Source organism: Chaetodon trifascialis, chromosome 6, assembly GCF_039877785.1.
Source record: "Chaetodon trifascialis isolate fChaTrf1 chromosome 6, fChaTrf1.hap1, whole genome shotgun sequence".
Taxonomy (NCBI): Eukaryota; Metazoa; Chordata; class Actinopteri; order Chaetodontiformes; family Chaetodontidae; genus Chaetodon; species Chaetodon trifascialis.
The window spans coordinates 18,820,597-18,846,947 of record NC_092061.1 but is presented as its reverse complement, the minus strand read 5'-3'; the positions used below and the strand labels follow the sequence as shown (position 1 = coordinate 18,846,947).

Here is a 26,351-nt window from a genome sequence, read left to right as displayed (position 1 = left end):
CATTCCCAAATTACATTTTGGTGTCATGTATGACTGCTGGCAGGAAATCTCCAAATAGGAAATGAAAAACTGGAGAGGCCGATGCAGCGTCAACCTCTCTTCCAAACAGAAGCAAAGGAGTGCTCTGTAAGGAGAAAGCTGGATGTTGTCTGAAATTTGTTGTCTGAATTTCAGCAGCACCTCCACCCTCATCCGCCACTAAATCAAATGAACATGAACATGGCATGTGTGCAGTCAGCTGACACAATGTGCAGACCCTCAGAACAAAAACCCCTTAAAAATTCTTTATATCTTTTCTGCTGCTTTGCACAATAGCTTCAGCTTGTCTTGCCTGGAGTCTTGTTGTGATTCACTCTGAACAAAAAAAAAAAAAAAGACGAGGCATCATTATGGTGTTAATAATGATGTCTGTGAAGAAATAAACAGGAAAAAGCTTTTGATCTGGTGCGTCTGTTTTTCTTTTTTGTTTTTTTTTTTGCATGAGCAGATCAGGTCACACTGCTCCCTCCCTTCAACCTGAGACCTTTATTTATCCAAGACCTCATCTTCCCTGTACCCTGTAATCACACAGGACCTGTGGAGGAGGTGGGGGGTGGTGGTGCTTGTGTGTGTGTGTGTGTGTGTGTGTGTGTGTGTGTGTGTGTGTGTGTGTGTGTGTGTGTGTGTGTGTGTGTGTGTGTAGAGGGGGTGGGGTGGGGGGGGGTCTGTAATGGTTGCACACAATCCCCTGCAACAGCACTGACAGAGCTTCACCCCAAACCAAACCACATATAATTTACATTCCTCAGATACCAGCTAACCTGAGCACAAACAGGACGATCGAAAACAGGTGTGTTCAGCATGGCTCACCTTTCTGTGAGGTGCTATCTGGCTTTCAAGTTACAGCTTAAAGTGGCTTAACATACAAGCCAAAGGGCCTACATGTGGCTCTGAGGTTCATCACTGCATACAAGTTGAAATATTGTCTTTGGAGCAACGTGAAACGTAGAAATCATCCTACGAGAGAGCGGACAGGAGGCAAGCAGAAGCCATACTGGCCGCACAGCTTACATAATGTTACCGCAAATTGATTACTGCCTATGAGAGGCTGGCCCATTGTGAGGAGAGAAGTTAGGGAATTGACAGACTTGCACTCAAACACACACATACTCTCAGTGGGTGATATCTACAGTGCAGTGATGAGTGGGTGAGAATGGCATCACCACAATGACACTGGCCTTACCACCGAGGGAACAAAAGAGCCTGTGTGCATGTTGATGTGTGTGTGCAAGTGAGTGTGTGTGTCTTCCCTCCACATCGGATCCATCTTAAAATACTGCCGCTGCTCCACTGATGAAAAGTGCTGCCTTTCATTCTTACTGTAAGTGCATCTGGGGGGTGAGGGGATATGGGTCTGAGGGGGGGAGAGGGAGAAAAAACGAGCTGGAATGATGTGGGCAGGAGTGCAGATTAATGCACGTTTTGTCACAGCATACAGTACGTATGTTTATCAGGGCATCTGACAGTGCAAGTTGACTCAGGGATCATTTTACCATCAGTTTACAGGTAAAACAAAAAAGAAGAGAGCAAGCTTAAAACACCCCCATGCGAGGCACACATGGTCATTAGCAACAGAGAGCCCATCGTGACTTGTATCGCAAGCCAGAGATCCTCTGGTTATCAAAGGCTGCATGTGATGAGCAGCCCATATGGGCATGTATTGTTTCTTCACAGAAGACACGAATTAGCAAGACATATTTTCTCCTGCTTAAGGCCTGGATCGGTTGTTTGTTTGCTGGTAAAGGGCCCCAGCACGCAGCTGTGCCACAGAGCTGCTCTGGAATGAGACTTGTACCTTCAGACTCAGACCCCTGGCGTTTGAGACGCTAGCTCTGTGTTTGCTGTTAATTTTACAAGCCTGGGCTTTGTCGGCCTTGTCTATTACATGGGGAAATGTGAAATAAACCCAGTGTTCACTTCATTGGTGTTATGCACAAGAAGGAGAAAATTAGAGCCTGAGTTAACAATCTGCAGGATCATAAAAACAGTCTTTGTCCCACCCTGACTCACTCTGTGTTTGCCGCTCTGTTTTCCTCTCTTCTTTCTTTTCTGCTTAATTTTGCTTCCCCTGCCATCGCTTTGTCTTTCACAATCCTTGCTTCAGTCTCAACACTCTGCTCTAATTTGTCATTTGGTTTCATTTAGGATGGATCGATCATGGACACCCTAATTGTGCACCTTTGAAAGCTCTCAACCGAACACCCTCAGCCCATCTTGGCTTCTCTATCTGTGCTCCCTCCCTCCTACCCTCACTTATAGTCCCTGCTTTCCTGGTTGCACAAGTCTTGTTTACTCTGGTGTCAGAGTTGGTTTAGAGCAGGTTCAGTGGCATGTGTTGAGTATGCGGGAGATTTCCCCTTCTATTTGTGTAACCCTGTAACCCCTGTCCTCTAACTGCATGGAGCGATGTGTGATTGTGTGGATGTGTGTGTGAGAAAATATGAAAAACAAGAATGGTGATAGAGGTGAAGAAGCTTTTTTATCATGTTTGGAAATATGGCCTTTCGGCAGATGTTGATGATGACTTAAGGAAACAGTAAGGAGGTGCCAGAGGGAGGTAATTGAACGTGACACCTCATCCGCCCTCATGTCAGGTTGGCTGGCGGGCCCCTCCTGTCGACATTTTGCCAGTGGCTTTTTCCCCCGGGGTTGCACCAGGTCCCTGAATGTTCTTTACGTCATCATCAGAGTCTGCAGCCCATCATTCACTCGCTGAACATCTGCCAAGCAAAACTTAAAATCATCCCACCTCTCTCCATATCATCCAGCCACTGCAGGAAATCCTGCAAAGATGGATGTTGTCTGCTTTGGTATGTTTGCGGATTGATTTTTCAAATCACTGGAGGCGCAACACTTAAATTAAGGGCCGGAGAACAGCTTGTGGTAAAAAACCCTTTATGCTTTCCATTTTTGTGACAAGTAACTTCAAACAGGGGTTTTTGGCAGCACATTTAGCCCACCACTGGCTCCAGCAGATTAGACTCTTTCCATTACGGAGCTAAATAATAGGGGCCGCACTAGAATGAGATGGGGCCGTGCTTTATAGGTGCTACCCAGGAACTTTGGCAGGGAGTCCTGTGGGTCTGTGGCTGCTGTGGTAGTGAACTCGGGAGGTGGTGCAGCGGAGGCTTCCTGCAGGAAGAATGGTGGTGATGGAGGCTATTTTGGGACTGAATGAGGTCTTGGTTTATGGCCTGGTTATCTGGGGTTACAACCTATGACAGAAGCATGAAATGACCATAAAACTCCATTGAGCAGTCATTGTCTGTAGATTTAATGAACTTGAGGCATCTGCTCTCATTATTTGGGAGGCCTTTTTTTTTCTTCCTTTTTCTGCACTTTCATTGACCCTCTCGCATGAGGACACTTAAAAAAAACTCTTACAGGAGAGGAGATCAGAGACACAGAGAGAGGAGGTGTGGTCCATTAAGTCCCCCCCTCTGAGAAATCACTGACTTCTCCTCTGCAGCATCTTACTTCATTATACGAGCCTCAGTGAATCTGTGACTATCTGTGAAACCTGGATAATAAATGTGAAGCAGGCGTCCTGCAATCCTCTGAAGTCTGATGTGGTTTTGATGTGGAAATAGATGCTGTTGGGGAAAAGGGGAACCAGACTTGTGTTGCAGCCAGCTGTGTCCCCCCCAGAAAAGAAATGTGTAACCCACTACATCTGGCCTGGTTTGGCCTGTCCCTGGCCTCTGTTCTTACTACACTGACATTAATGAGCTCCACAACAGTAATGGCTACCAGGATACAGTGGAGGGGAAACATTTTGTGGCAGATTGTGTATTAATAATCTGCCATTTCTGTCGTCTTTATTTGTGTGCTTTGGAAGGTCTGTGAAACCTTGTAAGTACTGGGTGCACAGCTTCCAGTCTCGGGTGGTGTTTGTGCCAGCACAAAGTCGTTTTTTTTATTCATAATACTGTACATGCATGTTTCTATCATAGACTCATGCTGTATAATTTCATCATAGTGGAAATACTGCTCATGCACGAAGCCTGTTTTGTTGTCCCCTGAGCTCAAAGCATATAATAAAGATGGAAGGAAGCTCTTTATGTCAGCCCTCAGTGAGGAAGCAGTCGTCTGTAATTATCGCTGCTTTTCATCCCTCGTAGCAAACACAACAAATAAGTGCTCTTGTGTGACCTGGCAGTGTGTTACAGAGAAACCATTTGTTTGTAAGCTTGTTTGTTTGTGTTCTTCAGATCACGTGACCAAAGCCCCATACTCTCGTCTTTCTCCGTCTCCCCCGTCTTTTCTCAGAGAATCAAGTGCATTTGAAGTTGCAATGTGGAAGTCATTAGCCACAAATCCCAACAAATATAATAACAGGGCGATTAGCTCTCTCTCAACGATGCTCTGCTGTTTTCCTTTTTTTAATCGCTCTTTGCCAGGGTGGTGCAGCGTTCTGTTAGCGCAGGGCTTGGTCAAGGGCGAGTCTTCCTATTCCCTTTCCCGGACTTTTTCTATTTGTAGATCTGCATGTATTTTATAGGAGACGTTTTTTTCCCCCCTTCTCTCCGTCTTTCATGCGGTGGTGGTTCTGTTTCCCATCACGGCCTATGATGAAACCACAAGAAAGCCCAGGCCCATGTGACGAGAGCGCAGCAGTTGCTTGGTGACAAGGAGAGGGGTGTGAGGTGGGGGCTAGGCGTGTTCAGAGGGGAGTGAGCCTGAAGTGGTGACGGTCCAATCAGCAGATGAGCTCTTCATTTCCTCCAGGACAAGGATAAAATGCTCATATTCACACCGCTCCAACATTAAATTGGCCTTTTCTCTTTAGCTTGATAGATGTGTGGCCATCCGCAAGGCTCTTAAATGGACCATTCATCTTTACGATGGCCTCACTTATCTCTGAGTCCTTGCAGATCTGCTACTTCCCATTCTCACCACAAGCAAATGGTGCCTTGAAACCACATTGAACACCCCCACCACCCCCACCCCACCCCTCCCATCCCCCTCCGGGTGGCAAAATGCTGCCATATTTACCATCTCGTCCTGGAAAGCTAACTTGGCCGCAGCAGGGTGGAATGATTGCCAACAGCAGCTCGTTCCAGGCGGACCATGTGCAGACAAGCTCTCCTTCATCCTGAAACTCCAGAGTAAAGTTTCCTGAAGGAGGAGAGGAGACATTTACAAAGTCATTTGGCTCTTTCTTTTTGATACAGTGTGTTGAGCAGCGCTGCACGCAGCCAAGTTCAGTCATTTTAATACCCACTCTTTTCGAGGAGAAGATATTTGAAGGACGTGAGCTCATTTGGGATGCAGTCGGCTGCCCTGTCCCTGCCTGATGTTATCCTCTCTGACTGGGGCAGTAACGGTCGTGATTGCTTTTGGGGAGCAGTGACTCATGATTGTGCTTGTGCCGCTGCCAAACTCTCAATAGCAGTGTTTCCTTCACTTTCCCTCTGTTGCCGTGGCTGCTGGCATCCAGAAAAATGTAAACGCAATAAAAATTCATCATCTGGTTCCCGTCTTCTCAAAGTATGTGTCACATTATACAATGCGTATCCAAATACTATCATTCTTGAACTGTATCAGGGCAGCTGGCGTTAATGTTGGTGTTAGAATACCTTCTTATCTCCAAAGTCTTCTACAAGTTAAATGCTGCTCCACAGTGATCATCTGCATCCTTTGCACACCTTGCCTGTCCTCTGGGTGTGAGCTCCCCGATAACTTGTTTCCCCTCTCATCACTCTAAACGTAGCAAGAGCATGACCCCTGTTGTAAGACCATTAAGCTGTTTTTCTAATTTTATGGAGTCATGTTCTGCCTCAGCCACTCTCAAGTGGATTTACGATCTGGTGGTTGATATCCTTGCATGCCGAGGCAGTATTAATTTGCTAAGAGAGAGGGGAGCAATTTACAGACAATAGAGTGGCATCATAATTGCGGGAACCTGACACCCTGCAGCTCCCTGCTGCTGTGGAACTCTTGTCAGCCAGACGATGGATGGCTGATAAGCCTGACTGAACAACACAACCAGAACAACTTTAATTAAAAGCAACTTTGGCTGACACACTGAGAACAGCCGGCCCTCTGATTTACTCTAAAATTAAGTGTTAGCTGTACTTTTGTGGTGGATGCAAGAGCCTGGAATGCATGTTTGTGTGCAAGCTAACTGCAGTAAATATTGCAAAGCATAGTAGAAAGTATGGGAAGCTAATTACTAAACACATGAAAGTTTCACATTCATTTCCTGTTTAAGCCAGACAATTCTACATTTATTCACTTTCTAGGGGTCCCATAATGTAATAGACCTGCAGAAGTTTGATTTGGGAGTTTGCTGAACTCCCACAAATGAAAAAATAAATCTTTTAAGTGTCATTATTGATGCTACATGTCTCCTCTTGACCATAGTGGCTGCCATTTAAGCTAAGACCTTTTAACAGGCTGCAAAAGTTATGTTGCAAGGGCTGTGAGGCTAGGTGATCCCCAAAGAAACGTTTGTCTGTGAATAAGTTGAAGGGTGATAAGACTAGAAAGACTAGAGGATGGTGAGAGAGGAGAACAGACGATGGGGAGAAGAGAGAGAGAGGAAGTTGGGAAATCTTGGACTCGAATGTGAAAGAGCCTTGGAGCACAGCTGGCTCACCGAGGGGTATAATGACTGTCATATTGCAAAGCATTAGCTCATACTCAGCCCAGACAGTTTGACTTGATGAAAGGGGCCGGCCATTGGCTAACCTCGTACATAGCAACAAGACCCCATGGAGACGAGCCAAACAAGCGAGTATTGTTTTTTTCTGATTAACGTTTGACTGACTGACTGGCATAATGTGAAATTGTTGTAATACTTCCGTGTGCTCTTGCTCGACATTTTGAAAAGCAGATAAGTTGCCACTAGTGAGTGTTGTTTGTGCATGTTTTAAGAATGGGAAATATGTATACTGAGCATCAGAGCTGCAAACTGTTGCCCTTGTGGCATCGTTCGCATCTACTCATCAGTGTCATATTTTGACAGTGAAGCGCCTGTTTTTGTCCCTGCTGGTTACAGTGACGAGGTATCCTGCTCTGTCACCGGTTGTAGCAATAATGAGCACCTGCAGTACGAGTAATCATAACACACATAATAAATTTATATTTTCCATTGTAATGCAATCAAAAGAGGAATTCAGCTGTAGCTGTTAAAGCTGTCTTGACGGGAGCCCCCCCGAGGCCAAGAATGATGAGCGGTGATGGCTCATCACGCTCCCATCAGCCATTGTTTATTTGAATTCCCTCTTTCAGGGAAGAAAAGCCTTCCACCAGCCATTGTTTTGCCTTGGGAACCCAGCTCTCTCCCTTTCTCACTCCCTCTCTCTGACACAGCCATATGGTTGTCATACACTTCCTGGAAATTCAAGCCATGTTTGCTTTTGTTGTATATCAGTGGGGCATTTTTTTTTTCCTACGCGCCTGCATCGACATTAATTGAAACAATACCGTGATTGATCTTGCTTTAACACATTTGGCCAGGGCTGAAATGAACTGAGCCTGGGCAAAGAATACAATTATTCCAAACTTATCGTCTATGAGCATTCCAAACACATTAAAACATTTTACTAGCACGAGAGTATTTCACTCAATCCAGATTCTCAATAAAGCAGGTCACATATGTGGCTGCCTTTTACATGCCTGTTTAAAAGCTCTTGCCAAGCTTTTGATATCCATCTAAATAGATGTCTAATCCCTCATTGCAGACACCAGTGAATTCTCTCACTTTCTCCATCTCATTTCTGTCTTTTCAGAGTGTTACACTGCCAACGGAGAGGACTACAGGGGCTTCCAGAACCAGACCAGCCTGCACGGAGGTAAACCCTGCCTTTTCTGGAATGAGACCTTCCAACACCCTTACAACACCCTCAAATACCCCAATGGAGAGGGTGGTTTGGGCAGGCACAACTACTGCAGGTGAGTCTGTTTTTTTTGATCTGGAAGTGCACTGATAGCCTTCTCCACTGAAAAGGCTTGCTTACAAACTGTTTCCTGAGTTTTAATTTCAAATCATAACTTGCAACCCAAGGGTTATTATAGGAGATGATGGTACTGAATATTGGAATCAGGGCTGGGGGATAGGATGATCAGATGGGCTTTTTATTGCCATATTAAACCACCTAAATAAGTTTTGATATGTTTCTTCCCCATCAGCGCATATGGCATCAAATCAAAGGCAGATGATTAACGTCTAAAGCAGAGGTTGCCAATCTTTTTTTGACGTCTCAAGAGGTTTAACAGTCCACTATTTCAGGATTCATATTGCAATGCAAACAGCAACTCACTGCCAGCACTCCATTGTGTCAAGACCTTGTTTGTTTATGATGATTATAATGTATGTTCCTGATGTCAGAATGCTTTGAGTAGCACATTTAAAACATCTTTCTAAGAGAGACTGATGTTTGACAGAGCTTTGAACTTCCCAGACAAAGTATTTGACTCTCTTAATAATTTAGAACCAGGTCGCTGGCATTTCATAAAGTGTGTGAGCACAGGAGACCTGCTCAGACATTCGCCCTTGAATATTTTATTGGTGATACCCAAACAGAACGTTTAGCTCTGTCATCACAAGGACGCAAACACGCTTGAAGAGTTTTGTAAGCAAATCTGCATCCCTCATCCCTGGAATGTGAAGGGACACGGTGGCTTTGGGTGTCTCGAAAATCCATTCTATCCATCAGTGACACTCCAAGTACAACTGTCTGTGTTGTATGCATGACTGTCAAACTGTGTACTGCAGAGAGCCACACTCTTTCGTGAGTCAGTTCAAATTCACCGAGACGTCCAGAACAGTGGCTTGGCCCAGATCACCAAGCCGTAAGAAACAGAACTCCCCCTCCTCCTCGGCCCAAAGCCTCTGAAACATTTCTCTAAGTCATGGTTGTAAACTCATAACGCAGCAATGCTTTGAAGTGGCCCTGGACAGATTTGTTTTTACTTGAACTGGATGGGAATTCGGAAGATTTATGGGTAGAATACATACAGAAGATCGAGGAAGGCTTTCCCTGCACATTAGGAGAGTATTATTTCCAACAAGCGATTCAAAATGGACATCTTCATTGTTTGCATTTGGCTGTTTTGTTGGCCTCCAATGCAGTTAGCAGCTTTTCCAGCTCACTGACAGCTCACAGCTTTGTTTCTTCCTGACAGAGGGATTTCTTTCACTTAGGGCTGTAGCTACAACTACTCTCAGTCTCGCTCAGACACCGTCCTTGTTAAGAGGGACCCATCAGCAGTGCTATGGGGACCAAAGTGGCCACTTCATTGTGAAAAGATGAGGAATGGTATTTATGGCATGTCTGCACAGGGTCAAGTATTTGTGCATGCGTCCACCCACATGCGTGCTGTTGTGTGCACATGTTAACATGTATGTGCCCACAGAGGATTGGGTTATCTGACTGCAGAAGGATGTGTAATGTTTGATTTGTTTGATCACAGAAAGTTGGCTCGTGTCTTGGATGTTGTTGCTCAGTTTGAATTGCAAATGGCCTTATTTACATCAAGCGCAGCTTGCAATTCAAATTCTGTTTCCCATATTTCTATAACCCCCTCTAACCTTCAAACTCTTTCTCATCTCCCTACCCTGGCTCTGTTCGTCTTTCATCTGAGGCTTAAATTTTTTGCGGATGTTTCTGGCTGGAACTCCACACAATAGGGGGAGGTATAATGAAAGCAAGAAGGAGAGGTAAAGCCAGTGAGCCAGGGCAGTTTTGGCATGTCTGACCCCGAGGCCAATTGTGGTTTTATGAGATGAGAGCTGAGGCCAAAGCACAGGTGGATACTGCAAGGCCGGGAATCACTGCATGTCTTAACTTTAACACACGGCTTTAAGCACGTATCAGATGTTGAGAAGCAGAGGAGAAGAGGATGACAAACTCTTGTCCCATCACTGGTGTTTTCCCGGTGGTGATTTAGTCAAGAGGGCACCACAGTGGTGCTGCAGAAAGAGCCCTAACAGCCCCCACATTTCATCTTTATAGCCTGCTGTAAAATACCCCAGTGAAAACAGGGAGAAACTGGGCAGAGGGGAAATGTCACATTGTTCCTCTGCAAAAAATGAGGCACAAAGCCTCTGGAAAAGGACAACAGCTCTCGTGTCTAAGCCGGGACTTAGCGAGACTCATTTCAGCAGTGAATATCACATTACTGCTAATCGGCGTGGTTCGATTCAGAATTCATTTCATATCGTAAAGTAGAAGTTAAGGATCTACTTTAATGTCCAGTATTGAGCTCGGATGTTGCTTTGGAGTCACTCCTCAGTTTTGCACTTAAACAAGATGCTTTTTTCACTTCTTAAGTACGTCTTTGACCTTTTCTGAACACTTCATGGCATTCATAAGAACATCACACAAATCGGAGTTCTGATTTACATTTCATTTATTGTTCCTTCCAGTCTTACTGTTCCCACAGGCTCTCCCCCTGGTGTATTAGTATGAGGGTGTGAAGTGCATGACGGTTCAGTGGGTGCTTGAATAGCTTTGCCAGCCATTTCCTGGCTATTTATATGCAGGTGTGTGTGTACTCTACGATTTATGAGTGTCCACTATGGCTTCTAATGCTTTTCCCTTACATAGATGAGATAATGGAAATGCCAGAGTGAGTAGTGTTCCCCAAGTTGATTGTAATTGAATCTCCATGATGTTAGGTGCAAATCTGAGGTCAGGCAAACTGCAGCCAAGCTGCCCAACATTTGTATGACTATATTACAATCCCAGTGTGCTCTTTTGTCAAATTGAAGAAGTTAATAGAAGTGTCTGTGAGAAGATGTACTGTGTGGCGTTACTAAAGCATTAGCCATCAACATTATAGTAATCTCAGAATCGGAAGAACCAATTTCATGCCATAAAATATAACCCTTTTACCCCTTACACGTTTGTACATTCGTCTTTGAAAGGTCAGTTCACCCTAATTACCAAAAATCTTTTTTTCAGACTTGGCATTTGGCCGTGCAGACTTTTCACCCATAGTTTTGATTTGCCCAGGTTATGGGATGTACCTCCAACTACCAGAGTTGCACAGAGAGGGACAGTTGTGTTTTCTCATTCTGTATCCTCATTTCGATTTGTCGTCACGTTATGCTCAGTGTCACTGACTGAGTGTCCTGGATAATGTAACGATCATATAGGTTTTTGACACTACTGCAAAATCATGTGTTGTCTGTCGTTTGTTGTGGCACACGGCTCAAAATACTATAGTACCCATGAGCCTCAGCTGCCTTTGCTATGGAGAAGGAGCCAGTCAAAGGTGTGAATTCAAAATTCTTTGTTGATGAATTTGTGAGAAAAAATACAAAACAAAACAAAAAAACGGCCAGGGCAGTTTTGGCATGTCTGACCCCGAGATCAAATGTGGTTTTATTAGATGAGAGCTGAGGCCAAAGCACAGGTGGATAATGCAAGGCCGGGAATCACTGCATGTCTTAACTTTAACACAGGACTTTAAGCACGTATCAGATGTTGAGAAGCGGAGGAGAAGAGGATTACAAACTCTTGTCCCATCACTGGTGTTTTCACAGTGGTGGTTTAGTCAAGAGAGTCAAAGCTGTGACTCAGAGCGGCTGCAAATTCAAAACGCTTTGTTGATGAAATTCATTTTCAACCGTTTTCACTGGACCTGCTTTCAAAATAGTTTCAAAGAAAACTGTAGATTATCCAAAGTAATGATATATACAATAATCGTTTTGGAAAGACACCGGTTCTTGTGCACAGTTTGTCAATGCTGTGAGCATTACAAATGAAATTGCATTCATCTCTGATGTATTGTTGTGGAGGCAGAAATCTCAGAAGCAAATATCTTAAATCCTGAGCAAATGAAACAAAGAGTATTTTCATGGCTAGATAGCAACATTTCCTAAGGTGAGTTGATCCTTTTTAGACATTAGTCAAGCAACATGGTGGTGTGTTTACCAGCCACACTTGACACAGTGATATCATAGCATCGTATTTAGCACAAGTGAACCATGAGAGAGCAGACAGTAGACAGTAGACTGTACATATCGGGCCACAACCAACAAGCCCTCTTCTTCAATACATGCATTCATCCAGCACAGCAGCAGGCAGCAGTTTGCATGCTAAATCATTCAAGTCAATTAAAGAGTCTTCTCTCAGGCAGTAAATTGCCAGACTCTGATCTGCTGTTGACCTCAAATCCCAATCCAGACAAGCCTCTCACCACCACTTTCCAATCAGCGTCGCTCCTCTCTCCAATTCTGCAAAGTGAGGGAAGTCTACTAGTTTAACTAAACAAGAGTTTTTCACTCGTGAGAAACACCTAGAAGCATGTTATTTCCAGCATTTGCACTCATAGCTTGATGTAAATTACTTCAAAAATTGTGTCTAGATTTCACAGTGCCAGGCATTTTAGAAATGGTCATAAATGTTCTGTTTAACGTACATGGAAAATGGTTATTAAAGGAAACCTTTTGAACAGCAGCCAGCCAAGAACAGCTGTTTTTCCTCCGTGCTCAGATCTAAGACCCTCTTGCCTTCAAATGCAGGAATGGAGAGCCTGTGAGGCAAAACGCAGTGTGGCTATAATTGGCTCTCTACCGAAGTGTGTGGCTCACTCCGAGCAAAATGAGTCAATCAGCGCAGTTGTGCCAATTAAGTGTCCAAACATCTTCTGTGATCTACCTCTGGGTATGGGAGTGTTTCAACAAGCTCTTACACTCAGAGGCATCTCTGACGCACATGCATGTGAATACAACACCCCACTAAATCCACCTGAGCACACACACACACACACACACACACACACACCCTAACCTTAACCCCAGTCTTCACCCTAAAATTTAATGATTTGTATTAAAGGGACCTGCATTGTGTCCCCACAAGTATGGTATGTCACTGTCAATGTCACTGTGCAAACACATTTATGTCCCCACAACATATATGGGACTCTCCTTCACACACACACACACACACACACACACACACACACACACACACACACACACACACACACACACACACACACACACACCAGTGCACCTTGAGGCAGGATTGATTATGTTTCTTTGTCATGTGGGTTGGCTTGTACACCTTAGCCCTGTGGATGATGTTCCCATGCTTCTGCTAAAGGAATGTGTGAAGGTGTGTGTGTGTGTGTGTGTGTGTGTGTGTGTGTGTGTGTGTGTGTGTGTGTGTGTGTGTGTGTGTGTGTGTGTGTGTGTGTGTGTGTGTGAGAAAAGGAGAGTGATGAAACACTATTTGGGGTCGAGAGCTTTGGGAGAGAGGGCGTGGAGACCCAGCACATCATTTAGTGATCAAAGATGCCCATGGGTCAGACATGGGATGGGTGGTCTACTGAGGACGTTTTCTTTCTTTCTTTCTTTTTTAATGCTGATGGTTGTAATTCATGTCTTCCTCCTTAGGGGGTGATTAAGGAAGTGCAGTAAATTACATAAGTGGCTATAGATGAGCTCTTGGGAGTCTTATTTCAAATAGGGCTATTAAGCGTTGATAGGCATGAAAAAGAGAAGGGAGAAATGGAGAGAGGTATATAGTTCAGTATTTTGAGGGTTCGACCCAGTTTTTGCTCTTTTCGTTTCAGCAGTAGCCTCAGGCTAAACAAACAGGTGTCTGCTTCCAATCGGGGTGGAGCAACAAACAGATCTGGACTCGTGACAAGGTGTTGAAATTTACTGGAAAACAAGGCTGGTTTTCCCGTGAGCATGAGAAAATTTCAGACTGAGGGAGCTTCTATGTTGTTTTGATAGCAGAAGGGTACAAAAAGGATAAATAAAAATGTGACCAGATGAACTCTTTCTTCACGTTGCCGACAGGCTACAAGACAGAGAGCAATGACTGTTTGCCAGATATTGAGAGTGAAAAGCTTTAAGGCACTTAAACTTTAGTTCAACCCCAAAAAAAGTCTTAACAACGACATCTTTGTCAGTACCTCATTTTGAGTGTGAAAAGAGAGGAGGAAACTCTGGATAGTGTTTTTGATAGGAGAAGAAAAGAAATGGAAACGCCCTTCACAATTTCGCTCACAAAAGGCGAAACGGGATAGTGCAGCACTCCAGGGCTTTTTCAAGATGCTACAATAAGGTGTGTCAAAAGAGAGGGAAGAAAAACAGCGATGTCATCGTAGAAGGGTTTTTTTTTAGTCGACGGGATGTGTATTTTTACAGTTCACAGTAATCCTGAAATAGTGCTTGAAGAGCTGAAACAGCATCAAAATGAACCCCAACTCCATACAAGCGGCTTTGATTTCATTTATCAGCAATTTAGAATGTGCCGTAAGTTTCGCGATTTACAAAGTGGCATGATCACCCTGGAGATATGGAGCCTGCACAAAGCTTTTAGGTATTTCCATCTCCAATCCTGCTTCTCATCACTTTTGTGTGAAACTGAAAGGCAGAAGCTCCGAGGGCCCTGTCATCCTTATTATGATGGGTTAAAACTGCCTTGATGAGCTTCAAAAGAGGCCGCAGCCTCAGACAAAAGCTTTGCCCCATCACCCATCCCTTTTTTCAGGTCTGCGTCTGGCCCCAAACAAAGAGCCCCCCCCCCCGACCTCCAACCACCTCCACCCATCAGAGACCCATTGGTCTGGCCCTTGACTGACATGCATGGTCAAGCCTTCAGAGCGCAGAGGAAAAGGCCAAACCAACAAGCACCAAGGGGCTGTGGATGATTGACAAAGCCAAGATAATCTCCCTCTGAAAAGTTATTGAGTATTCAGCCCTCTGCGGTGGCGTTTTGGTTCATCTTCAGTCTCCAAAAACAGTTGGGACGCTGTGTAAAACATAAAAGTGAATGTGATAATTTGTTAATCCTTTTCGACATATGCTCAACAACAATCAGCGTCAGTGATTTTTGTCAATGTATGCTTATTCTGAAACAAACAAACAAGACTGGGAAAGTTTCTGTAAAGATCACTCGTCTATAATGACAAATAGGGCTGTGATTACTGATTATTTTTGTTATCTGTTGATTACTTTCTCAATTCATTTATGAATTACTTTAACTAGAAACTGTCTGACAATAGTGGAACATGGCAGAGCATCTGGATCACCTGCCCTGCACTAAAATCCAAGTTTAGACTCTCCCTACTTTCAAAAGGAATAGAGAGAAAACGCCACATGACAGATTTAACCAGTGCAGTGTGCTCTAACTTCTCCGCCTCTGTGTCTGCAGAAATCCTGATGGGGACGTTCAGCCGTGGTGCTACATTGCAGATCATGAAGACGGGATCTACTGGAGATACTGCGACATCCCGACATGCCAGAGTAAGAGATGATTAAGGTTCCTTCATCTTAGTTTCTGCCTCTCTGCTCTGCTCTGCCCTTCCATGCCCTCGGGGCCACATCGTGGGCACAAGGACTAGTGATTTTCATAGCTATGCTCATCTCCCCGCCTGCTATGAATAGCTTTTATAGACTGTATGGCTTGTACGCAGCTATTATCATCTAAAAAATGCCTCTAATTGCCTCCCGTCACCCCTCCTCCTGCCATGCCCAGGCCTGCCCTTACTTTAATGCGGGCTGTCAATCACTGCCTCTGTGTGTTTGTGTGTATGTGCATGTGTGTGTTTTTGTATGTGTATTCATCAATTTCCCCTTTGGCTTTGTAGCTTGTTTTGACAAGTTCTTTGATGAGAGCAATTATGTGCATCTACCTGTTACCTGATGTGTTGGTCTGATTTGTCCACATGTTGGTGTGAGTCAGTGTCCAGTAATTCCCGGATGAACGTGTGTGATGGACTGTTTGGGTTGGGAGATGTTGTGCTCCTGTGTGTCTTCTGTACCGATTTGGCACACATTTACAAAGAGCTGCCTGTCTTTAATCCCATTACTTTCATTCCCTCCACCTTTTTAATCACTGGTGTTGAAGACAGACTTAGGTGGATCAACCAACACTGTTTTTGATGCCAGAGATCATGAATTCCTACAAAGGAGGTACAGATGTAGTGATCTGCTGCAAGCATGTTTTAGGTTTGTTTAGTCGCAAATGCTTAGATTTCGAAGGTAGTCAGATATTTCCGTCTACTTCAGATTATTTAAACATTTTCCATGCGCCCTTCCCTTCGTGAGGCAGTTCAGGTCAGAAGTGTTGTTGCATACTTTTAGTAACTAAAAGAATCTGGTGACTAAACACAACACGGAAGATAAAAGCGGCTGCTGAAATTTAGCCAAGCGAAACTCAAATATTCTGTTTAACTAAAATAAATATTTCATTTGCCTCTTCTATCATGAATTGCATTCCACTTTCTTATGTAATCAGCCCCTTCTTTTTCGCTGTTTTTCTCTGAGGTTATATATTCCCTCTCCTCCTTTATCTATGCGCTTTTCTATTTCTCTTCCAAACATTTATCTACATTTTTTACCTCTGTCAACTCTCTGTGTGAACCTCGCATTCCTTCATATTTTAGGAATTTAGTGATAATACAAGCCTCGCCTAAAAGCCTAAAAGCGAAAATGCAGCATGTGTTTGAGCTTGATTTGGACAGTTGTAATCTGACAGTAGAGGGGCAAAGCTGAGCCTTAGAGATGTGGTGACTTTTCACTGCAGTAGGTATCACCAGGCCTCAAGAACCTCCCAACCCCTCTAGCTATCCCGCCATTATCCTGTCTGAGTAGCATGCTTGACTAAAGCCAGCTGTTTGAATGGCTCAGGACCATTAACCCATCTAATAATGCCTGTAGGCTGCGTGGTCCGTGTGTGTCCACGGATTTGTTCATGGCATTTTTGCGTGTTTATGTGTATAGGCGCTTGTGTGTATCCCATTAGACTTTTGACTGACCTATTTCAGACAACTGTCCATTTAGCTCAGTGTTTCTGGGCCGATATCCCAAACCTTTGTGGTTTGGGAGGAAAGAGGAAAGCAGCCCACACCGTCTCTATCCGGAGTCGGGCTCGTCCCTTATCTTTGGTGAAATTAGGCCAGCTTTTGTTCCAGATGGGTTTGCCATGTGCTGGTTCAGCCTTGTTTTTGTCAAGGATCCAGTACTGTACAGCGTGTAACCCATCCTTGCGACATGTGGCCCATTTCTAACGGCTGAGAGCTTCGCCCATATCAAATGCTGTCTTACATGAGCGTTCCTCTTTCTGTTTGGGCTTTTAAAGTTTTCCAGAGTCCTGGAAGGTAAGAAAAGGCACCGAGGTTTGCTGTGAGCCAGGCGTTCAGTGTCATGAAAACCTGTTTGAGATGGTTTCTCCCCTGCAGGGATACCAGGGAGCTTTCAGATACGAATGCTCCATCTCGTCTATTGTAAACCACACTCGTCATGTGGTGCCTCACCTTCTGGCGGTGCCTGTTCTCAGTCTGCTGTGTTTGAAAGCTTCAGCTGTTAAGTGAGCGAACGCCGGTGCTCTCTTAGTGTCGGTGTTCTCAGTCTGTGGCTGGCAACGAAAAGGCTGAAAAACACCATGGTGTGCCAGAGGAAGGGCAACAGTGGTCTTTGTTTTCATTTTGTCTGGCTTTTTGTTTTGTCTGTGCCTTCGTTTTGTCTACTTTTTTTGCTTATGTTTGATGTGGCGTGGTTGGTAGTTGGTGGCCACTCGCTGAGGCACCTGGAGCCTGCCAACAGTCGGTCTGTTATCCAGCTGTGTTCCCTGTCATCTCAGGTCATGCCACCCTGGTGAGGGTGACACACCCTGCTGGAGCACACACCGCCTGGCAGGTCACACGAGCCAGAAACACATAGTCTGACAGCGTGGATTATAGTGTAGGTCACGACATTTGTTGATCCTAGTAATCCCTCATGGCAGCAGTTATCATGTGGTGGAATTATCTAAACATTTCAAAAAGGCGCGCTGTCAAAGCGCATCGACTACTGCGCAAATTGACATTTCCATGGTGTGTCAATGTGGACGCTGGTTTTGAGACTCTTCTCATTCCCAGGCCGCTAAATGCTCAGCTAAGCATAACGTTGTCATGAATGTTGTTGTTTATTGAAGTCCAGTTCCTGTGTAGCAGACCAGCCTCGCTCTGCTGAACACTAACATTTATAGAACCTTAATTTCACGACATTCACCTAGTTATTTTGAGCTATGTGTCGTCTCTGTACGGTTGGTCAGCTCAGCACTGATTCATTTACATCAAGCCTGAGTGGGTAGAGCAGAGAAGGCTTAATGTTGTCTGATTGAGCAATGCTGATTCGAATGAGGTGTGAGGAATTCACTCGCGGAGCCTCTGGCTAAACCAGCAGGTTCACCTGATTAAAAACTAGAGCTGACAGCTCAATCCATCATTGAGGGGCTTTAGGTTTACAGAAGTTCAGAAGTCAGACGATCCCTGGGAGGTCTGGAAAATCAATTTTGTGGTACATTACATTCACATGTGGTAATAAACATGCATTCGCATTACTGATTGATAAGGCGGCAGTGGATTTGTTGCTGAGATTTTAAAGAAAATCCAGTTTAAAATGAGTCAGTTCAGTATTAATGTGTAGTTAGACGTTTTAAGCATAGCTGCACTGCATGTCTCAGTGTTTGGACATCTGCAGACTCTTGTTTACTTGACCACTGACAATGTGATGGTTCCCGTTGAGCGTTTCCTTTTTCAGCGCGTCCCGTAATGGAAGAACATTTTGTTTTGGTAAGACTCCTTTAAGATGACATGCATTTGCTTCACAATATGCCGTGGCTGAGTTTGATTGACACAGAGTGAAACTGTCAGGGTGAAGTCCTCAAGCGTTTGCCAAGACAAAGACACTTTGATCTGTGCATTCGGAGCTCATCTCTCAGCAGCGTATAACCAAGAAAAACTTGTTGTGCCACTGTTTTTTCCTGCAGCAAAGAGACGTGCAGCAGCTGTTTGTTGTTCTAATGTGACAATACCCCATTGAGAAAAAATCGAATTTGGAGTCTTTTGCCTGTGGAGGATACTACGAATTGTTAAGCAAAACCCAGAAATCATAGTGGATGATAAACCTATTTAAAGTCCCTTTTTACCTTGCAGGAATCAAGTTTATCAACCTTTTCAACGTTCAGTTATATGTCTTTAAAGGTGCACCTCGCAACATCACAGAAGCAGCATGTCATGGTTTAAGGACCAATCAGCTTTTACCTAACCAGGTGTCAGATTTCTGACTTTCAAAACTCCCTTCACTGTTTGTGCTTTTAAAGTTTCACTCACGCTATACTTCATATAGATAACAAACTTATTTAGACAAGAAAGAGAAAATCACTTCTTGAGTTATATATCTTGTATTCATAGTGTGATACTGTATGTTTACAGTATGTTGTTTTTTTCACGCACTGTCATTGCAGCTGACAGCACCTGCTGTGTTGGATAATGAGACTCATTATCTGTACGCCACAATTTCTGCAAGCTAATTTGAGATATTTTAAGATTGCCCTTTGTTGTAGAACTGTCAGTTTGTTTGCGCTGAGAATTTAATTCACTTGATATACGACTTGAATACCTCACTTACAATAGGCTATACAGTACTTTTATCTCTTTAAACAACTGAGGGAATGTCTAATTAACCTTGTCTGTCACCATGGAAAAATAGTCTCAGCACCAGAGGCACCACATCCATCTGGAAAGCCAACCAACCACACCTTGAAAACATTAAAACCAAGTAGTTATGTGTTTGGCCCAAGTTTTTATTATTGAAAGTTGGCAAAAATATAGAGAAATGAGATATTGACTTCATTAAGAGTGATTTATGGATCCACTAAATGGCTCTTTGATATCATGGGACACCTGAGTCAACTGTCAGCTAGTCTCGACTGAGTCTGACCAGATCTCTGTACAAGTTGCTCTTGTTCAACCTTTTGGGATGAAACTGAGCTGTCCATGCGTCAGGGTTTTTACAGGTTTTCACACAAGTCCTCTTTTAACTTCCTCTGCCTCAACTGCTGTAAATGTCCATCTCCTCTGCTCATATAAGATGTTAAATGTACAGTTTTATGAAGTATAAAAAGTACCACCACCACTTTGCAGTGTGGAGATTCTTACTGGATGAAAGGATGAATACCTAAAACATAGCAGGTAGCATGAAGGTAGTCAAAATGGGACTATAATTAAAGATTATTGTCTTTATCAGTTAATTTATGGTTTATTCTCTGGATTGTGACGTCAGTTGGTCAGTACTGACTTTGGTGATCCTCTGGCTTTTCCTCCAGCACAACCAGCAGGATGACTAATTGATTAATTGTTTGTGCTCTAAGTCAAGACCATGTTAGCAGAGTCCAAATCAGTTCAGGACCAGGCATCGTGGAGCTAGAGACAACAACAGGTCTGAGAGGTGTCAAGACCAGACAGAACCAGAGCAAAATCTGTCTGTATTCAAAACCAAAAGGCACAAGAAACATGCCATCGCATGTAAAATGATTGATATATGAGCCTCTGGAGTAAGACGAGGTGTACCTGTCTCTGCACCAGCTAGGTGTGTCCAGCCAGTCCATACACTGACGAGTTGTAGAACACACACAGGTGTTGTTCCTCAAATTGTGTTGCTGTGATGAAAATAAGAGACTGTGGATCAGGGTGAGGAAAAAAAGGCATCTTTGAAGGTTTTATAAAAAGCAGGAGAAGTCAAACAGCCGAATGCACGCCTCAGACAAGAACAAGTGCGAGTCAAAATAAGCAAGAGGCCGAGACAAGTCGAACACGACGGACATGTGGTCTGGAGAGCGAGGCCAGACTGGAGCACCACAGCCCTGCCTCGTGGCTGTTATGGTGGCCTGAACCAGGGATGCTTTCAGGTTCTGTTTTTGCAGTATTCATCTCACTCTCTGTCATTGTTTTCAGAGGCACAATATTTCCCCTAGGTGGTCTTGCACCAGCTTTCACCACAACCAACCCTCCCAACCAGCATTCTGAGGCAGGTTCAGGCAGTGGAGAAGGGCGTGTGTGTGACTGTGCGTGTGTTTGTTCGTGTGTTCTTGACAGTGCGAAAACCAGTTTGAGATTTAGATCTTCAAAGAGAGGACATTTTTGCGAAGTGAGCTAATTTTGTCCATTCTTTCATTCCTCCCTCAGGATGAATTACAAAAATTTTGTGTTGGACTCTTCATCTACCTCTTCTGTGCTTAGTGTTAGTCCTAATTAGCAAGCATTATTAAGAGGCTGCTGTGGGTAAAATGATGAGAATTGAGGTGAGGGTATGATCAGTTATGTTGTGCTGATGAGAGCTCACTCTTTTGATTGTTTTCACATGTATCAAAAATAGAAAAGAGAGGGTAAAAATGTAAAAATAAAACAAAGTTCTGACCTGTTAAAACACAAACACAGATTTATAACAGTGATCCAGAAGAATCAAAAATGCTAAAAAGCTTATCGCGTATGGCTCCCCTTAAAAGAATTACGTGTGTGTGTGTGTGTGTGTGTGTGTGTGTGTGTGTGTGTGTGTGTGTGTGTGTGTGTGTGTGTGTGTGTGTGTGTGTGTCTGATGTCCAAAATTAGCTTTTTGGCCTAACCACCCCAGGTTTCTAAATTTAAAAAATACGTGCCAAGATTATTTAACAACCAAATTACTTATTATGCATTTTTCATAGAAATATGCCACCCTTCCTTTTTTTTTTTTACAGCTATTTTCTGTATAGAATGAACACAGGTGCTCTGTGAGTAGATTTAGAGGTTTAATTTAAAAACCTGCATACAATGAAAGCTCTTGTCTTCCTTTGTTTCTTGCCACAGGCCTCCACATTAGGATGAAGTTCACTTTCTGCTAACCTCAGACTTGTTAACCATCCACACATTGGAGAAACAGGAGAGGTGTTTAGGTACTTCACATTTGGAGCAGTGCATCAGGAGCCTGTGACAGAGCCATATGCTTAGTGCACTGTGATTTCTCAGAAAATAAAGACCAAACATGACTCAGCTGAAACTGTTCTTTTTACCAGTATGTGGTGCAATTTTGGAATGTTTGTGGCAGAGACTTTTGTCAGTTTGACATGTCCCCTTTCACCTGCATTAGGCTTGTCCTTTCCTGGCAAAGAAGGTTGCAGAACTTTGAACATTGTTATCTTACTTTGACCTCTGACCTCCATAGCTTCACCCACAACTGCCCTCAGGATAAATACCGGCGTGCAGTGCTGTGAAGAAACTCTCAGACAGAAAATTAGAGAGAAGAGACTCTCACAAAAACAAGCCAGAGGACATAAAGTAGATTTAATCTCTCAGCCTTTCTCTCTGGCTCCTTCCCTCTCTCAGCATGGCTGGGGTTAAATCATCCAGAGCCATTAGGGAATTAAAGGTATTGATTATGAGGCGAGCTGGTTGCGTAGAATGTTTGCAAATGAGAACAAGTTGATGGCCATTGTTTAGTGCTTGTCTTGGGAAGAAGAGGAGATGAATAGCAGGTCAACCAATTTAGCTCTCGGGAAACAGGGCTCAGAGCCAAATGTAGATCAGCATGGTTCTGTACAGGTGCAATAAATGCAATTTTCTTACTGGATATTATTCAACTAGTATAATTCAAGATCGTGATGCATGGTATGTTTTGCAGTTTTGCTTGTTTTCAGCCAAATGTATTAGCATAATCAATATAATTTTTAATTGTGGGAGGTTGCTGTTATTCCGCCTCATTGTTCTGTATAAACATATGAACACAGAATTCACAAGGACTTAGGAAAAGACAGCAACGGTGCTAAGAAATCTGACTGCACTTAATAATGATACGGTGGATGTTGCATCGCTTTAAATGTTGCTGCTGCAGGGAACTTTGGGACATTATCTCCTTTTGTAAAGACAGGTCCAGTGTACCTGTGCTAAACGAGATAAGACAGGAAGCATTGAAGCACCTTTCCCTTGCATTTAGCAAATTCAGTCAACTCTACTTCCAGGTCATTTCACTCAGTTAGGAACCTTCCTAAGCAAAAACACTTTCCTACTGCAGCTATTCACTGGGGCTGCATTATGCTGCCATTGCTTGGTTCAGTGTAAGAAAGCCAACATAATGCGGGATCTCTGCGTAAAAAGGGCAAGCAGCTCTGTGAGGCTGCACAGTAGAGCTCTGAGCTAAATGCTATATGTTCAGCATGCTAGCATGCTCACAGTGGCAATGCTAACATGCTGATATTTAGATGGCATAATGTTTATGATGTTCATCACCTTAGTTTGTATGGTAGCATGCTAATATTTGCTAAGTAGGACTAAACACAGTGTACATCTGAGCTAGATTAAGAGTTATGAAACAAACAAGGCATGAATGTGTTTATGACAATCCATCCAACAATTGTTGAGATATTTCACTCAAAAATGTCAACCTAAGTTGCACCAAAGTATTTGCACAGTTTATATATGTCAAACTTACACGTGAACAATCAAATTAAAGTTGTGTGTTTGTTGCATACCGTGGGATTAATTGTTTACAACATCTCCTAATTGGAATTTGAAGAAAGAAAGGGACCGAATTTGGACTTTTCAAGCTGCACTGTTAACTCATTGCACTGTAACACATTTTCTATATTACTATTGACATCCAGAGAACTGGGACAACCTGCCACAGTAGATAAACACGAAGGTGATCTCTTCGAAAGTGAATGATGATAAATGGAAGCACACTGCTGTGCTTATCTGTTGCCTAAGGTGGTCACAAAATATGTGCCAGTCTTTTCATCTCCCAGTCGCCGTGGTATCGTGTCCCCTGGGATTCCTTGGGACACAGGCTATTTAGTTTGTCAGGGGAGGCAGAGTGATACAGCGTGGCGACCATTTTTCATGTCTTCCCTGCATTGTTCATCCCGGTGTCTGAGAAGGCACTAATTATTCATTTAAAGCTCCGGCTCTTCCCTCTTCCCTCTAATTAGATGGTTAGTCACTCTCCCAGGGCCCCGGGCTGGGCCATTGATCTCCTCCATCTCAATCTTGTTGTAACGCAGCCTCCACCCCACACACACGCACACATATGCACGCACACACGCACAGAAATGTTTAGACAGGATAAAAGAGGAGATACATATACAGTTATCATGCAACATGCGTATGGTATAATGTGGAGGCTCTATTTTGAAAAGAGAGACAGTCTCACATGCTCAACACACACACACACACACACACACACACACACACACACACACACACACACACACACACACACACACACACACACACACACACAGCCCTGCAGCATGCTTTGAACATCCCACCAGCAAAGTCAGTCTGTTCGATACAAACACTTCTCTCATTCTGTCCAATAATAAGTCCCTTATTTTCAAACTGTAAATTGTTCCCATTTACAGGCTGTAAAAGTTATCATCTCCATAGAAAAGCACAGCACAAACTCAACAGAAACGCATAACAGCAACTCCCACCTCCTTTCAAACAATACAGAGTTTCCAGAAATGGTCATCCTGGGGGAGTTTGTGGCATATTTCTCTGTTTCTCTTGTGTTCTCGCAGGCTGCGGTGCAGTCGACAAGACTAATCACAGGCTAGATGAAATGCAGCAGCTGTATTTGTTTATGTATTGAATATACTGTACTACAAAAGGGGTAATAAATGGGGGCTGAGATACAATGAAAGGGAGACAGAGCAAGGAATAAAGGCAGAGAGACACAACGGGATGGAGGAGGCGGTGAATTACATAAACACCAACTGTGATAAGTGTGGTTTCCTTGCTTTGCTGCACTTAGTATTCCTGGGAAGGTGGTGTATGTTCCAGGAGGTGTGTGCGCATCAGATTTGAGTTGTTAACCTGCTGGCACTGCATTAATGGCTTGTTGGGAATGTGTCCAAGGCCTCAACATACCTGTGTTAAATTACTCATATCAAGCCTTTTAGCACTTGAGGAATGTGCTTGTAAAATTTTGTCTCTTCTTCTTTTGACCTCACAGCTTTTACATCTCTAATGTGGACGCACTAATGATTTTCTTGTCTCTGGTGTCAGTGTAATTGGGCGGTAATGAAGATACTTAATTTTTTATTTATTTATTTATTTATTTTACCCTGTATCAAAACTGAATCTCTGAGAAGTCAAACTCAACCTTAGAAAACGATCCATTAAAGAAATCTGTGTCTACAGAAGTGTTTGAAGGCTAACGAGGCATGAAAAGAAAGACATTTAAGTGTTTATGTATTCACAGAAGACAAAGCATGTGATATTAGACACTGAAAGAGGAGCAAGGGGGATGTTGTAGCAACATAGCCGCAAATTGGAATTGAAGTATGACTCTCTGCATAAGGATGAGGAGAAATATATGAGGAAATATGCATTCCTCACTAATACTGCTTCAGTTTGGCACATGGTATGTGCGTATGTTGCTTGGCTGGTCTGTGCGTACATTTTTTCATTATTGGAAGTTACACCTGTGACAGAACATCACACCCACTGTAAACACAGTTGGCTCATAGCTACCTGACGTATGTTCAGTTCATACGAAGTTCACATGGATCAGCACATAGAAAAACAAAACAAATCAGCAAATATAGCTAAAATGTAAAATAACTTAATGTGCGGGGGGAAAGAAAAAAAATTGGGAATGTAAAAGAGAAATTATTCTCGAAAGCAGGCACAGTTTCACCATGACTGTAGTCATTCATCATGGAAAGCCCACGCCATCACCTACACAGGGAAGCCACAGTGGCCATATCATTAATGATCTGTGTGGGCGCGATCAGTCAGCAGTACTGACCTTTCATGCTCCCACGTCCAGAATTCTTCAGGCAGTCCATTCTCTGTTTTCTCATTGACAGAACAAACAAGCAACTAAATAAAACAAAATCACCTGACAGGAATCTTTTCTGCCAGCCCAATGAATGAATATAAATGAATTTGGATGTACCTAGGAGGGTGGAGGAAGGAAGAAAAGCGTGCTGAAGTTTAGTTTATATGTGTTATTTCAGCTTTTATTTTGGTAAGATTCTTCCTTAAGTTTTATTGATACTTATAATAAGTGAGGTTTGGCCACAATACCAAAAGCATGCTTTATTTCATGACTATACAGTAATGATTTTTCTGTATATGACATTGGTAAAGAAATTCATAAAAAAGGAAAGAAGATTGTGAAACTGACCAGATGTTTTTGACACTGCAGTTTGATAGGCAGCAGCCCTAATTTTGGTGCTTTATTTAATGTATTTTCAATTGTATTGCAGACTGCTGTATCTTCTTTTTGTCAGCGTCACCTTGGCTTCTCTTGTAGATTACAGGATTAGGGCAGAGTGTGAGTGTGGCCTCTCTACTGAAACCCTACAGTGTTTCAGCAGCGTTATAAAGCACAGACTTTAAAGGTTCATTGTTCCTTCCGGCTTCATAGTCTCTTTCTGTCTTACCTCATATTTTAAAGAACAAATATCTGACACGCTGTGCTGGGTGAAAGCGAGAGAGTCGGCTCTGGCTGTTCAGAGGAAATCTATTTTGAAAAGAGAGACAGATCCGGAGTCCCATTAAAAAGAAAACACTTATTTAACTCTCTCTCGCTCTCTACG

At 43.3% G+C, this 26,351-nt stretch overlaps 1 protein-coding gene and 1 long non-coding RNA gene across 3 annotated transcripts in view; both read left to right on the top strand.

The window, feature by feature from the left end:
- Positions 1–26,351, top strand: part of LOC139333040 (uncharacterized) — a 64,970-nt gene that overhangs the window by 13,694 nt on the left and 24,925 nt on the right. The window lies entirely within an intron of this gene.
- Positions 1–26,351, top strand: part of kremen1 (kringle containing transmembrane protein 1) — a 56,122-nt gene that overhangs the window by 13,657 nt on the left and 16,114 nt on the right. For both annotated transcript variants that reach the window (XM_070965280.1, XM_070965279.1), the window contains exons 2-3: positions 7,776–7,938; positions 15,165–15,256. In XM_070965280.1, the coding sequence (XP_070821381.1) occupies positions 7,776–7,938; positions 15,165–15,256 (255 nt within the window). The remainder of the gene's footprint in view (positions 1–7,775; positions 7,939–15,164; positions 15,257–26,351) is intronic.